General features: G+C 31.3%; 1 protein-coding gene across 5 annotated transcripts in view; it reads right to left on the bottom strand.

Annotated features, from left to right (window-relative positions):
- Positions 1-15,692, bottom strand: part of LOC116766665 (sorbin and SH3 domain-containing protein 1) — a 93,170-nt gene that overhangs the window by 67,686 nt on the left and 9,792 nt on the right. For 2 of the 5 annotated variants that reach the window (XM_061521458.1, XM_061521459.1), the window contains exons 2-5: positions 14,553-14,781; positions 8,585-8,736; positions 7,617-7,672; positions 5,781-6,566 (exon numbers count right to left, since the gene is read on the bottom strand). In XM_061521458.1, coding sequence (XP_061377442.1) covers positions 5,781-6,566; positions 7,617-7,672; positions 8,585-8,736; positions 14,553-14,648 — 1,090 coding nt within the window. In that variant the 5' untranslated portion in view covers positions 14,649-14,781. Of the gene's footprint in view, positions 1-3,125; positions 3,382-5,780; positions 6,567-7,616; positions 7,673-8,584; positions 8,737-9,899; positions 9,963-14,552; positions 14,782-15,692 lie in introns of those variants that run through there. The other 3 variants (XM_061521461.1, XM_061521463.1, XM_061521460.1) reach the window with 2 other exon arrangements.

Raw genomic sequence — 15,692 nt, 5'->3', positions numbered from 1 at the left:
TTAGTTAAGATTATTTTAAATGTAGAACTTAGTATGAATACGGAAATAATTTATTTTGTACGACTTGGACTTCGCAAACTAAATTTTCTTAACAAATTTAATACAACGATCTCATCAGCAGAGGTTCATTACTCAAGTTTTAAAACATTTCCTGGAATATTTTAGGATAAGAAAAACAAAAAAATAATAGATACAGACGACTTATTAAATAGGTAAAAAATCTAAACTGTCGTAAAAATTATATCTAATTGAACCATTAGTATATATTCGTCATGTACAAAGGATCAAAATTTTGTATAACTAAGCACAAAACAAGCTAAAATCACTGTAATGCATGCTTCCGTGCCAGTGATTGTCATACAATATATTTATTGTTGGAGACGGGCGTGTCCGAATAGGTAAATTTCGTTCGGACCATCCATCACAGAGCGACGCGAACCATTCAAGTTTGTTTTATTAAGCTATCAGAAATAGGTCACGAAATAGGACCGAGTCATTTATAACAGGAGTCGGACTTGCAATAAATTTTTCTTTATTAAGGCCTGCTTTAATTATTCGGGTGCTAAAAATATGTTTCAATTCTAATAGTTATGGAATGTTTATACCAGAATATATTTATGTAGCTCGCATATCGGCTGGTTTTTATTAAAATAATGATTATGAATAAATATATAGAATTTTATAAGGACTCGTGTAGACAGGAGTGAAATACATTCTAAATGTTATAAGATTTCATAACCAAAGTAAATTTAACGAATGTAGTTAGATCGGATGAAGTTTTGAATAGCCATAATCAGTATTAAAGCTTCCAATTAAGGTATCAGGTATTAAGGCAATGTTGCAAGAAAGTCATAAACAAAGTTTTTTATATAATTTAAGTACATATGCTTAATGTTCTGTATCAAAATGCAATTACAACAAGTGTTTGGACATTCTTTTAATTCCTTGAGAGCCTCAATGGGGAGAACCATTTAAATTAAGCGAGATCTTAAACTGTCTTAGAACTTAATTGTAAGAATTCGTCTTAAGTGTAATGACATAAAGGAATCCCTGATGACGATTGTTACCATAAATTAGACATTTAAGGAAAAGCATTCGTACGCTGGTTGCTATGATTCCGAATGTTGAAGAATTTATATAAATACACCCTGTGATTTCATTACAATACTCAAATGTACATTTTCATTGTTGACAATAATAAATGGCTCGTAATATTCCGAAGTAAAGTGACAAGTTACGGGTATTGTAATGATTTAATATGGGCCGTCTGTTATCGCGTTCAACCAAGACATCTGTCTCTAAACTCTCAATGTTATAAATTGCATAACAACGATTCCACTCCCGTGGGAAGGAACCGATTGCTTTGTCATGCCGACTAAACTAACAAACTTTTGTAACTATATACAAATCTTAATAGTACATAGATATGTCAAATTGATATAGTATATAACGATGTTATTTAATTTAGAAAATGGTTTTATTCTAACGTTTTAACCAGCTCTCTTACTAAGTGTAATAAAGGGTAACGTTTAAACTTCATGTTTAAAAGTTTTCACGTATCTTATTTTGCCGCATTCCGTCTTGCACCACAAAACTCCCATCCTTGGCTGCGATACAAAATTTTGTGCGGAGTCATGTATAAAATGCGGAGCTAATTTTAAAACTTAATCTTATTTAAGAAAGTTATTCTTACGTGTTGATAATTTGCAGGCGACGAATTCCTTTAAAACACTTCGAATGTTGTAAATGTTTTGCAGTTTGCGTTATAATTGCTATGTGCAATTAGAGATGGTTTTTAAATGGCTATAGAGAATTGTGAAAGAGATTGTGCAAGTCCACTATAAAGAGCACGTGTTGTCCAACGCCATTGGAGCGAGGCAGGCGGTGAACCGTGTATGGGATCAGTGCGTGGGCGCACCCTTACATTGTGCGAATAAAATAGAAGTTTCCGTGAAATGACCAAAAATGTACTAACTAATAAGACAAGCCTCTGAAATTCAACTTAGTCAAAACAGACATTTAAATAGTTATCAATAATCATTAACTTATTTTCTTTAAAATTTTCAACCATGTGATAATTCTTTTTTTTCAATATATCCAAACATGTCAGCATAGTATTGGTTTTAATATTTTTAAATATAAAATCGTTGCATCGTTGCATCACAATCGCAAGAGTAATTGATTGCATAAATTCTGTAATTTTGTTAAACGCTGTGAGGTGAGAGTTCGTTGAACCCGTACTAATAAATAGCTCGATTACGCAATTCATTCCTTCGACCGGGATCATTCAATGTAACGTTTATATTTGACTAATAAATATTTCCGTGCGTAGAAGAAATATAATACGCAACATTTGTGTTACGCTCTCGGATGTATTTCAGGCGTTGTTGTTGTGAGTTGTTACTAAGTTTCTCGTTACGGCCGTTTATTTAACTTTTTTCTCTGTATACATATTTATGCTGAACAATACTTAGTTTTACGTCTTATAGCTGAGATTTCATGAATCTGTAGTTTTGGTACACTATCCTATACTTAGACTATGAAAGATATTCCGACCCTTTGACGGTGAACATCAGAAAGAGAACTTATCTTATTTTCAATACGTCAAGGACGCTGGAGGGTCTTTTTATCATATTTTTTGCACATCAAGGGTCGAAGGGCACTAAACCTGCAAACTCAGCTAGGATATTTAAAGTGCTCGTCATATAATAGTACTCGCTATCTGAGTTTCTCTCATACAGATTTGAACTAATTTTTACCTAGTTTTAAACAGACAATATAATTCCTTAACTCAATTATCGAACCTGAAGTTTTCTTTTATTAAAGGACTTTTTATTCTGAAAATCTGTCGTAGCTAACAGATTTTTTACAATTTTGACCACATGTGCTCGGTAACAACACTATTGGCATTCAAAATTTATGAAAGATTTCGTTTTATGTAGTCATAAAATATACGTGGAACTTATATCTACGAATGGAAAGATATTGTTGAGATATTTTAGATTTTGATTTAACTATTTAAAGTTACTTTAACTAGACTTAAACACATTTGAATGTAACTGTACAAGTGCAGGAAATATTTAAAACCTAATTGTGCCCTCAAGAATTAGCCATCCAAAACTCACCTTTTTTAATCTTCTCAGATTTCTTAACTTTCGACACCTTGCCAATATTACATGTTAATCGCTCAATCGCCTTTAGAATTTTCTCGCTAACTTTGTTTATAGTTCTCTTGGAGTCGTTGTATTTCGTTCGTGGCCCGACTGTTTTCTCGCAGCCCGAGTCTAGACTGTCTTCTGTTTCGGTCGCTGAATTATCAGACTGATAGAATATATAAGGGCTGGTTGCGAAACACGGGGAGTTCATTATATAATATCAAAAAATTATGTGTGAACTATTCTTGTATGAAATTGTAATCCTAAGATTGTTTTAATATTGAATCAATTTAAATTGTCTATACGTCTCTCGCGATCGATGTCTGAAGGAGCGTTGAGCTCAGTCGGTAGTGGCGGATGTAAGGCATCCCAAGACGCCTTCGAGGCGTGACACCGCACCCAGACGAGCCCAGACTGGCAGAGACCTTGAAGTGTCTTTTAAATAGGTCGGATCGTAATTGCCCTTTGTTTCGTGAACCTTGATTACGTGATCCCCTTAAACCCTTAATATGATTTTCTCTTTCGCACACACCAGATTTTTTTTTTTATAAAGCTATGTAAAAATATATACATGTAATTATAATTGGCTCTGTAAATAATCAGATGATATACTTTTTAAAACATCAGTTTTAAAGCTACGTTATAATCTTGCCAATCATTTAAGAAAAGTTGGTCTTATTAATAAATAAATTTTAACAGTGAGAACTTCAATTCCTGACCAAACACATTTTATTATAACAATAAAATAAATACAAATAACAAAGCCTTATTAGCTATGGTTGTAAGAACATCTTTGGTCCTACATGTATGTATATATATACATATGTATATCTTCTTCAATGACATTTCAAATCGAGGAAAGTTATATAATTTCTTGTCAATTCTGTTGCGATTTGTCAGCATAAATTTCAACATCCATTTTAATATCAGTGAGTTCGTAAAATTTTGGAATTTCACAACACGTATAAAAATAACTAGTTAGTTAGCTCTTTAAGTTCAAAGAGTAAAGTGTATAAATTAATAAAATTATACTGATGTGAACTAATGGAGTAGAAATACTATGTTAAAAAATATTTCTTACTTTTTTGGAACAAACTCATTCTTGTTAGTGACTGAGGTTCATGAACTCGTTTGTATAAAGGTATTAAAATTTAAAATGTCGGCACAATTTAGTTAAATATTCTTCTAGAAGAATTATTTGTTACTATATTCCTAAAACATGACATATTTATTTTTTTGTATTTATAATATTAGTGATGATGTTTATACCGTATAAATACAACCTAATCTACTAATGTTCCCAAATAAACATATATTTATTTCTTTGCTTATAAACTTAATTCCGAACACTAAGAAGCCGAAGGATGTACTTTGATATCGCAAAATTTACTAGTCGCCGGTTGAATTGAGGTCTTAGAGCTGCTTTGTCACAGATCATTATTTATCTACTTAGAGGCTTCATATAATTTTTTGGAGGCTTGAACTTTGGTGATTTAAAAAAACTTAAGAATTCTTGATACTTTTTGATTTTCCCATAATTTAAATTCACAGAAGGTAAACAATTTACAACCAAAGTATAGACAATTCAGTGTATTGAATTTATAGCAAAAGGAAATAAAGATTATGTTAAATGTAAACCATTTAAAGAAATTACACATAAAACAGGTTAGACATTTCTATCGCAACGATTTAAACGTCACATTATGTGAATAATAAAAGTAATCAAATATCATTTTCCAATAGTTACGCAATAATTCCTTAGTAATTATATTTAGTTGTTTTAGGCAATAAAAAAAAAATTATAACATATCGTCATACAAAATATTAAAAAAATATATATTATTTTTTAATTTTTAATTGTATAAGCTGTGGACATTTTATTTGATTGCTTCATTTTAACCTAATGTTAAGACTAAAAATCTGCGAAGTAACTTAATTATAAAAGAATTTATCGGACAACGAAGCCAGTCGATGGAACCAACACCGATATTGCGCTTTGAAATCTTTTAACTTTGAAAACTTCCCAAAACCGTAACGAGGTTTGGGGAATTTGATCTCATTTAATACTCTGGAAAAGTATAAGAAAATTATACAACACGTATTTATTTAATAGTATACGTATATACGGACTATTAATGTAGGAGATGTATTTTATGGTCGACTTGTGCGGTATTCTCTTTATTGATGAAAAATATTTTATCAATTATAAATTGGTTCATCTTTACATGATATAGAAAGTAATAATGTTGTGGAAAAAGATAATATTTATATTTTATTTTGATGTAATAAAGATTTCACGAATTCTTATCTAAGATCATTTCATAGCAAAGTTCCTAAATAGATATTTGCTTCGGTAAGTTGTCAGAACTGAACGCTAGATGGCGCTGTAACTTATTATGCAGAAGAGGCGTCAAGATGCTCTACAGAATTTCTAATGCTTTGAGCTCTAACTACTTTGAAAATATCATAATAAGAAGTTTAAAAAGATGTTTCTTATGTTTATCGAGCAATCGTATTGTTGAAATAACAATAATATGAGAAGAATACTGTCATTTCCTAATACATTAAGCTAAGTGTACACTCCCGGTAATTACGATTAAATGAATTACATATAGTATTACTTACCTTCTTTATATTCTTCTCTTGATGTGTTTTCTCCTACGTTCCTTCTGTTCTCGTTGACCTTGATACCTTCATCATACAGCGTCATAGGAACGATTCGCTCTTTATTATTACGATCACTGTCTAATTTGTGCACACCGTTTGGTTTATCACTTTCACTAGAACCGTTGAGTGTTATCTTTTTAATGGTTTTAATTTCTTCTGTCTCGCTAATCATCTCCTCCGTTACTGATTTTCGTTCGGTGTATTCGGTAAATTCGTTTCTGCGGAAGTTACTGTCGCTCTTGGAATATATCATGCTAGCACCGTCGGGCGACCCGTCCAATTTGTCAGTTGGATTGAAATCATTTGTCCCATTATTGAATGGATTCTTTTTTATCTGATCTTCGTTATTTGAATCCTTAACGTCATAACTGAATTTGTCGAACGAAAACCGTCTCGGCGAGGTCTCGCTCGTTTGATAACCAGCGTTAGGTGAACCAGCTCCGGGATCATTTTTCTTAAAGAAAGATGACATTTTCAGGTCGTCGTAATTGGTTCTATTTACAGATCTCTGGAGTGAATTCGATTTGCCGTTTGTAATTTGTAATTTAGTGTTAGGCAGTGTTGAATAAAAAGGGTTGGTTGGATGAAAATTCTGTGTGTCTTCGAAGGATTTCACGAGTTGTACTGATTTGTTCGACGGAGATTTCGCTGGAAGTTTGTTTGGCGAGTTCGGTTGTTTGATGGTTGCGTAGACCGGGGGGTGTGGGGTCGCCTTCTCGGCACCGTCAATCAATTGAGATGGTCCTGGAACAAAATAGAAATATTAAATGTCATATATCACGTCTTAACGTACCTCTATGTATTCAATGTAATATTCCTGAAATATACACACACACATATTGCAAAAGGTATAATGTGTGTGCGTGCCTGTGTGTGAGTGTGTGTGTAAATGTGTGTGGATAAATTAATTGTGAATGTATGCGTGTGACATCAGATTCCCTTTTCATGAAGTTTCCGATACTGCATGAGATAGTATAAATGCATTAACAAGAAAAGGAAATGGTTTTAAACATTTTTTAACGACTAATTCTATTCATAGCAGGCAATTAAATGTAATGAAAGGCAAAAATAAACATGAAATTGATTATATCACATTTAATGATTGGAATTGTGTTTGATTAGAACAGTTGAACGTATCTAATGAGATTTTCGCACACAACGTACATCAATATGTACTTGTGTTAATTATAATACGAATGAAGCAACAATTTACATATAAAAATGATCTAAATTCGATCTAAATATATCCAGTACCCATGAATCACGTATTGCTCTGAGGTGATCTTAAAATAACTTGTATTGAGACAGTATTACAAGCAGTGATGCCTATACGTTTGAATCACATACGAACTAAAAGAATATCCAATGGGATTAAAATAAATTTATTCGAAGAAAATATGTAATAACATTTTCATAATATTAATATTATATTTCATGGATATAAAATATAATTTAATTTGGTAATTAAATGACTTTATATATTAATTACTCAATGAGTTTATCACAATCAAGTGTCGTCGACAGAGCGGCTTGATCGCAACGTAATCAACTATATATTTTTAAGTCCATCATTAACCCGGAATCTCATTAATTGCAACTTAATATAATAACGAAGGACTGATATTACGTAGCTTTTTACTCTCAATAGTATGTTATTAAATATAAAAACGAACAAAACAAAGATAGTTGTTTCATATAAATGCTATAATTATTTTTAGTCCCAGTTTAATTAAAAAAACAACAAAAACTCATCTCATTACGTTGTATGGATAAGTTATTATACGGTCAACTTACTTTTCAGCTCCGTGGCTTTCGGAATAGATCTTCTTCTTGGTGACGTGTCCCGGTCTCTGGCGACAAGAAAACTTTGATGAGAAAACGGGAAACTTAAGTTGCATCGCGAATGCAAGGTTTTAATTAAGTTTTTTAATATACTCCTTATAGAGAATATTTTACACAGATGTGTTTTAAGTTCGATAAGACTAAATATTTCGATTTAATTGTATTAATAAATATGAATAGATCTATGAGTTTTCGATGTAAGTAGCGTATTTATCTTAATTAACTTTACATCCAAAATTTCGTTAAATAATAAATAGAATGGGAGTGAAATAAAAATAAAACATAATTTTATTTAAGTGTCTTCTGGGAAAATCTTAAATATCAATAATTAGAAGCACAAATTTTTTACTCTCCTATTCTTAATGAAATTATTAATATGACGAATCCTATACCTAACTTGAAATCTGGTCCTAATTAGACGTTTGTATCTCTATAGGTTAAATAGAACCCAATAATCCAAAACAAAATAACAACAAATTATACCGCCAACAAACTTACGAGAATCAATACGATCAAGATGTTTTGTAACAAAGATTTAACTCTTTATAAAACATTTCTTTGCTGTACCATACTTTATCCATCACTTTGCATTCTTCTGACTCGTCAATTCTTTTGTACTCAACGTACTATTATGCAAATCTTAAGCGCAAATGTTTGCATTTGTATCTCTTAATTTCAAGCAGACGAGCTGAGAAGTTTTACGTTTTATTATTTCTGTATAATATAATATTCTAAATACATTTTCGTCTTCGTCTTTACAAATTCTATTACCGTTTCTACAAATTAAATTTAATCCTGAAGTAGGTAACAAAATATCTTAATAAAAAGCTTAACGCTGCACATCTGTTTTGGATTTTTCGAGGTTTTAACTTTTATCTTATATGAATATGATTATTTTCTTTCTGTTATTTCTTGCTTACTCATTAAGGCCGAGTCTGAGCACTGGGCCTGAAAACCTGAGCATGGCGTGGGCATCAGAATTGCTCATGTCCTTGGTCGTTTTACCGTTGATGGATGAGATCACGTCACCTTCCCTGATGCCACTCAGTGACGCTTTTCTGCCCGGGTTCACCTGAAATATTATTGCATTGTTTTGTTGATTTTGGACTTAATATTATTGAAATAAAACTTATATTTTTCAGATTTCCTAAACGTATACAATTATTTTGAACTACAAACTGACGTTTCGGTTACTTCGCAACCGTGATTACGAGCAGACGAATTAAAAATATCATATAACTACAATAGATTTAATATAATTTTAAATTAATTTAGTTAATATTATTATTACTTTCGTTGTTGATTCATAAAAAGAGGTTTTGTAGGTCAAAGAGCATTTTATATTATAGCTATAAAAACTTTGCAGATTAGTCTTTTGAGCCGCTCCCTTGAGACCGCCGCATTGCTGTTTCAAGGTTAAAATAAGACCCAATATTTACAAACTTGTAACACATTGTTTCTCTTAAACCACATCAGCTGTTCATTTATCATAGCAGCACGAATAAATGAAAGGGAATTTAAAATAACACAGTGCTTTTATTAAAATAATCTCATTCTGTGTGAGGTTATCAGACACCGAATGTGCTTTCATTATTGGATGTAACGAACGACACAGATAATCAGATACGACGCCAACCATAAAAAATCATTACGGGGAAGCGACACCATAATAACAGAATACGCAATTTCACAATATTTAAAAAGCAACAATTCCCGTGGAAATGCTGTAAAAAAAGGCCAAATTGACCTCAGAATATCAACACACAATACGTTCTAATTATAAATATAATTATTTGGGTCTGGAGTATGATTTTGGGAGGAAAGAAAGTATTTTTATAAGATTATCCAGTATTAATATTTCCCTTTAATTACATAATATATATAATAATTAATATCACATCGTGTATGGTCTGCTTCATATTTTATCAATTACAATAAAAATCATTCAATAAAATGTCAAAAAGTCATTTTAACTTAAAACTTAATATTGGAACGTGCGTCAATTATTTATTCACACGAAATATATGTAAACGGAATGTCGATGTAAATGATTATTACGAAATATTCCTATCAAATATTTTAATATAGATTTATCTGTTATAAACGATACATGTTTCTCTTATTTCGAACAAAATCATTACGTTACGAGATGAAATATAATAAAAGTCGGTTCACTCTCCGGGCCTTGCTATCAGCACTTCCACGTTTTAAAATATCCATTAAACATTTACAAACCGCATTCGTATCCCGACGTCTTGCCGCCGGTGAGCAAAACTTTAACATGTTTCCTTCCGGCTGCACTCAGGAGATCTTTGACCTTTCCCAACAATATTTAATAACACAGTCACAGATAAAAAGAATATTTTTATGACGTTAGAAAAAAAAATAAAATATAGACGTTGATCGCCAGTCACCCCTAGAAAGTCAAAACAGATACTAAGCTAAGGCACGCGACCGTAGAGCCAATTTCATCAAACCATTATATGGGCATTATTCGAATATGCATGCGCCGTGAGGGCGAAGCTATTGTATTGGACATTGTCACTCCTTCGGAATATTAATCACTTCAAAGCCAGGAATCGTGTACGTGCCCCTGTATTTTTATAGTCCAATGAACCTACATGGTTTATTGAGGATTTAAATAATTCGTATCTTTATTATCTGTCTAACTCGGAGTTCATTACGCTGTTGCTAAACGCCGCCAGCGCTGCTTCGCTTTAACTCGCTACGAAATAAGTGTTATCTGCCTCCTCCATTCTATATTTGCATAAATAAACAGATCTCGTGCAGTAAAGGAATAATTTAAAGTTATCTTATTATTTTCAACAATTACATTACTTTACATAACATAGATATAAATTGAAAACATACAAGAAAAGATAATACGTTAAAATGGAACATTGCATTTAAAATTTATTGTGTCTCATGTTACTGCCAATCTTAACGAATCAAACTTCACGTCACTTCTATAATGAGTATACTCAATGTAGTTACTTTATACTTCACTGTTTTTCACGAATGTAATTAAAAACTTGATATAAGATATATTTTATAGAGGTTAACTGTTCAGTTAAAAACAAAGCGCAAGAATTAACGCTTCGAAACAATGTCGTTACTGGTGAAACACCCTACACTTAGAGTATGGCGGGTAGAAAGAAAAGGCTAAAAGAAAATTTAAATAATGCAACCATTGTGCGTATATTCATAAAATCTGTAGAGCTCTTGTATTTACTCTAATTAATAGTAACGATTACTTGTATAATGTTTCTTTTTAAACTGAACTGTCTTATAATAGGATTTCCATGTATATAAAATATTGAGTCCGTCGCAACTCATGAAGTGGAAATGTCGTAACTAGAACATTTCTAATAAAGATGACGTTTTATATAAACATAGTTGTTTACAATTTATTATTAAAAAAAATCAAGTTTGCTGATACTTTTCGTTCAACTAAATATACTGATATTACAATGAAATTACTTAATTTTATCATTCCGTCATTGCAAAAGGACCTTGCAAGTGATGCCGCTGAACGTTTCAGACCTTTATTATATCTCCGTTTAAATCACACCACATCCAATAATAATACAAAGTAAGATTGTACCAAAACATTTATCCCGACAAAGGGTTTCAACCGTTTCCTAACTTTCCAGTTTAACTGTTCAAAATTATGCCACATTAAACTAATCTCTAAGTCCTTACATTAATTGCTATTCTTCCTTATCGATTACGAAATTGTCAAAACTATTTTCTTAATAACATAAGTAAATTACACACGATTTTATCACATACGTACTACCTGACCATTTCATCTGAACCCGGACCGGAGTGACTTCGGATAGGAATTAAAGAAAACTCAGGAATACCGGAGGTCTACGGTGTATGGTCAGTGGAGGAGTTGGTATTCGACTCACGTTTAAAGCCGCACGTGCTTCGCGTTCGCGATATATCTGCCTCCTCAACTACAGTTGCCAATTTATCCTATTTATATACTCTTATCAGAGTTATTAGTTTCAATAAGAAAGTTAAAATCCAAAAAAAATTACATCCAAAAAATTTTGCACTTAAAAAGGTCATACAATTTAGAATATTTTCCATCCTCCTTAAGAAACTTCGCTTCTTTTAACAAGGCCAAAAATAATCTCAGGAAATGAGAACAAAATGTATCATAATATTTTTTTTGCGACAGTGAATTCACTATAAACTTAAAGCAATCTGTCCTTCATGTATTCGGTTTCAAAGAATTTTAAATACAGCATCTTTATTTAAATATGCAAATAAAAATGCACATAAACAAATACCCTTTACCTCTCACGATTTAAATTCATAGAAACGATGATTTCATAAATTATTCAAAGCGTGCATAATTGCTTCTCTTTCATCACAAATGTGGATTCCATGCGATTTTGTGGCGAGTTACGTGTTGCCGCAACCTCCAGGCGAATTATGGTATCTTATAGGAATTGTTTGGAAAGCATTCGGTCTCCGGAGAAACGGAATGGTCAGTAATTTGTATATTTATGTGTCTGTTACGAAAAACTACTATAGTGATCAAGTTGTGTAGTAATATTTAATTCTTAGTCCTACTTATTCAGTAGCATTTTATCTCACTATGATGTTGATCGAGTTAAAATGGAATCGTTGTTCAGTAAAGACACAAAGAATACTGAATGGAACGTCACTTGTATTATAAAGAGTAATGAAATTATTTTTATATATTGTTTGCCAAAGAAAAAACGACTTTATTTTTGTTCATGAAAAATTTTATATGTAAAGACATATCAAGGAAAGCCTTTGACTCCGGGACTGGTGTGACGCTGAGAGTTGCGATAACAGCCAAACCTAGACAACTTACTTGAAGTGCTCTGGAAATAAAGAATTTGTCGAAATTTCTGTCTCTGTAATATGAGCGTTCTCGCCTCTACTTGTGTTACCAACTATATCTGGAAGTGAGTTCTAATTACTTTGAAAGCAGATAGTAAAAAAATATAATCGTGCTACATTAAGAATTTTATTTTTTTTCATATAATACTTTCGGTGTTTACAAAAGCTCTACAAAACAAAGGATATGATAAACATTACTACGTTTTTTTTTCAGTTATCTCAATTTTACCAACCTGTACTTTTAAATTATACATTATAACGTCTTCTTAATGTCAAAAGGAAATGATTATCTGTACATTGATCTCCAAAATTTTATGATATAAATATATATAAGTGGCTTCATTATATATCATCAGGAAAATTGTGACTTGACTCGCTTTTTAATTGACTTATTATATGCAACAAAACATCGTCGACATTGTCACACGAATATTAAGGTTAATTTAAAAAACAATTCTGTTGTAAGTCAATTATTTTATTATTGTAAAGTATGAAGCTAAATTAATCATCGTTGATTAAACTGTTCACTATTTTATTTACAAACATTTTAATCCTTTTATTTAAATGGACAATTATTTTTCGTAGTTGCCAGTTATTTTCAGTGTCGTAAATTCTGTATAATATTTGTATGGATTTTTTTTTATGTATTTTATTTATTTAAACGCTTAATATAAAAAGAATATATGACAACACCAAACTAATGAAAAATTTCTGAATTTTAGCATTATTCCATATTTGAAAGGGCTCAGGTCACTAGAGGCTAGAAGTTTGTTAAGCTGTTATTAGATCTTAAAAAAACTTATAAAAAATTAATTCAAGATATTTTTTATCTATTCTTCTTAATCTTACATTATCAACCTAATCAAACTACTCTAAGTAATTAAATCAGTGACCATTATTATTTCAGTAAACTCAAGTGACAAGCCTTGATTTAAACCTTCTTAAGCCTTAACGGGTTGAAGATCTTTAATAATTAAGTAGTCTGCATTTGTTTACTTGATATTCTAAGGATTTAGAAATCTGAGAACAATAACGGGTAATGTTACGAAACGAATGTTTTTTGTGAGCGTAATTACTAAAAAGGTTAGAACAGATCACATTATCCTGCGGTGTTATTAAAGTATATATCATTTGCGATAAATACACCATGTATACATATTTAAATCTACAAAAAGCAATATAAAAACTTTTTGTACAGACTTCTTTTAATACATGTATGTATTTATACAAACATCGTTTTTTAATTGTAATTAAATGTGTGCGTTAAGAATTTTTGTGTACGTATATTTGTATTTCATAAATGTTCTCGAGAAAAACGAAATGCATAATAAAGTCATGATAATTAAAAGCATAGTTATTTTACAAAATATTACCGCAAAATTTACGAAGTTCTCAATGTTCTTTAAAAGCACTCTCAGGCAACAAATTTCTGAAAAATGATATTTGCAGTGAAGGCATATTGGGGAAAATGTACCTAATCTAATCAATACTTCCCTATGTCGGTATAACCGTGGAAGCTGGATGTGATGTTGGCAAAATCTAAAGTGAATTTAATGAAATTGATTTAATTGAAAAATTTCAAGTAAGCAGATTAAAATGAAATGAAAAGCCTCTCGTAAAACCCGCCACATTCTATCTAGGATCAAAGAAAGAATGTTAATGACGTAATTTGAGACCAAGCGTTTACTTAAAAACGCTTCGGACCGTGTAACTTGATTGTTTTTATTGCGTTTCTGAATATTTTTTAAACTTGGGTCTTTTAAACAGACAAGAAATACAACAGGCAGGTTTTTGTAATAAAGCTTTGGTAAATACCCTTTACCTACGTATATATCGACAAAAGCAAAAGTTACTAAAAGCATATTTTGTATTCAACGTCGATGTCAAACGTACGGCTATTTTTATTTTGCAGCAAACGACCGATTTTGTGATGTATATAAAAATTATAATGGATATGTGACAAAGGTTTGTAGCAAAACAATCGCTTCGTAAATCGATACTCACTCTTGATATCCTCAAAGGCTGGTTTTGATCTACGCCGCCGTGCATTCTGAAGCCCCATGGAGCGCCGCCAGTCAGCTCCACTTCTCTCGTCGACATCTCTCACAACATTTCACGATGACAATTCGGTACAAAAGCAGTTACAGTGCAGTCTTATTGTTTAATCGTAAAGTAATTTTGGAAGCCCAGACATTCCGTTTCACAACATTGAGGTAGAATGTAATAGCGTTATCTGAAACAATTTTAACTTCTTTCAACAATTTTACGCAAATTAAGACCTTCGTACGTACAAACTATTTGTTTACTGTATTATCGACAATATTGTCATGCATGCAAAATGAGTTATTTAAGACGATTTAAAATGTTCTTTCTATGTATCATAGAATGGACTTATTCGTAGCAAGAATAAAATAATGGCTACGTTTGTTTCTTTATAAACAACCCTTTACTAGTTTGGTTATAACAACGGATTTGTAAACTACAACAAATAAAAGAGAACCCGTGAAATCTGGAGTCGACATAAAGGTGTTGAAACATGACGTCAACATTGAAGCCTATTCCTGAAAATTAATAGCGTATAAAGTCCGCTCAACGCCGGCTTATGCTTGTATTTCAAATAGGGAAATGCTTCAAAGCATGTTTTAGTAAATTTAAGTTATTTTTCTGTTATAAAACAAATCGCCAAATATATTCTGTATCAGATATAATCAGAGATAATCAGGAAATCTGTCAATAGTAGATAAGGTAAAGCAAATTGAATGGAATGAATGTTATAATTTGAATTCATATTAAAAAAATCTTTACGATATTCTCCGTTTAAATATGTGTGTTAAATTTAAAAATAAACTATGTAATAACAATGTCCAGATTGATAGAACTCTGACGCAAAAACAGACTAAACATAAACATTCTTCGCCAGTGAATAATAGAGCAGTTTTGGAACAACAAATAAGACATAAATAACTTGTAAATATAGTTTTTAAAATTCGGAAACTTATCTACATTATGCTACTTAGAGATAGAACTCCTTTTGTGGGTTCTGTTTATCACTTGACATGTCTATCATATACTTAAATCCTGTTTAAAAATATAGTTCAAAAGCTTAAGACTGAAAATTCTTTATTATTATACTACATTTCAATA

The sequence above is a fragment of the Danaus plexippus genome, chromosome 10 (genome assembly GCF_018135715.1).
Source record: "Danaus plexippus chromosome 10, MEX_DaPlex, whole genome shotgun sequence".
In the NCBI taxonomy this organism is placed as follows: domain Eukaryota; kingdom Metazoa; phylum Arthropoda; class Insecta; order Lepidoptera; family Nymphalidae; genus Danaus; species Danaus plexippus.
This window is presented reverse-complemented; position numbering and strand designations above follow the sequence as displayed.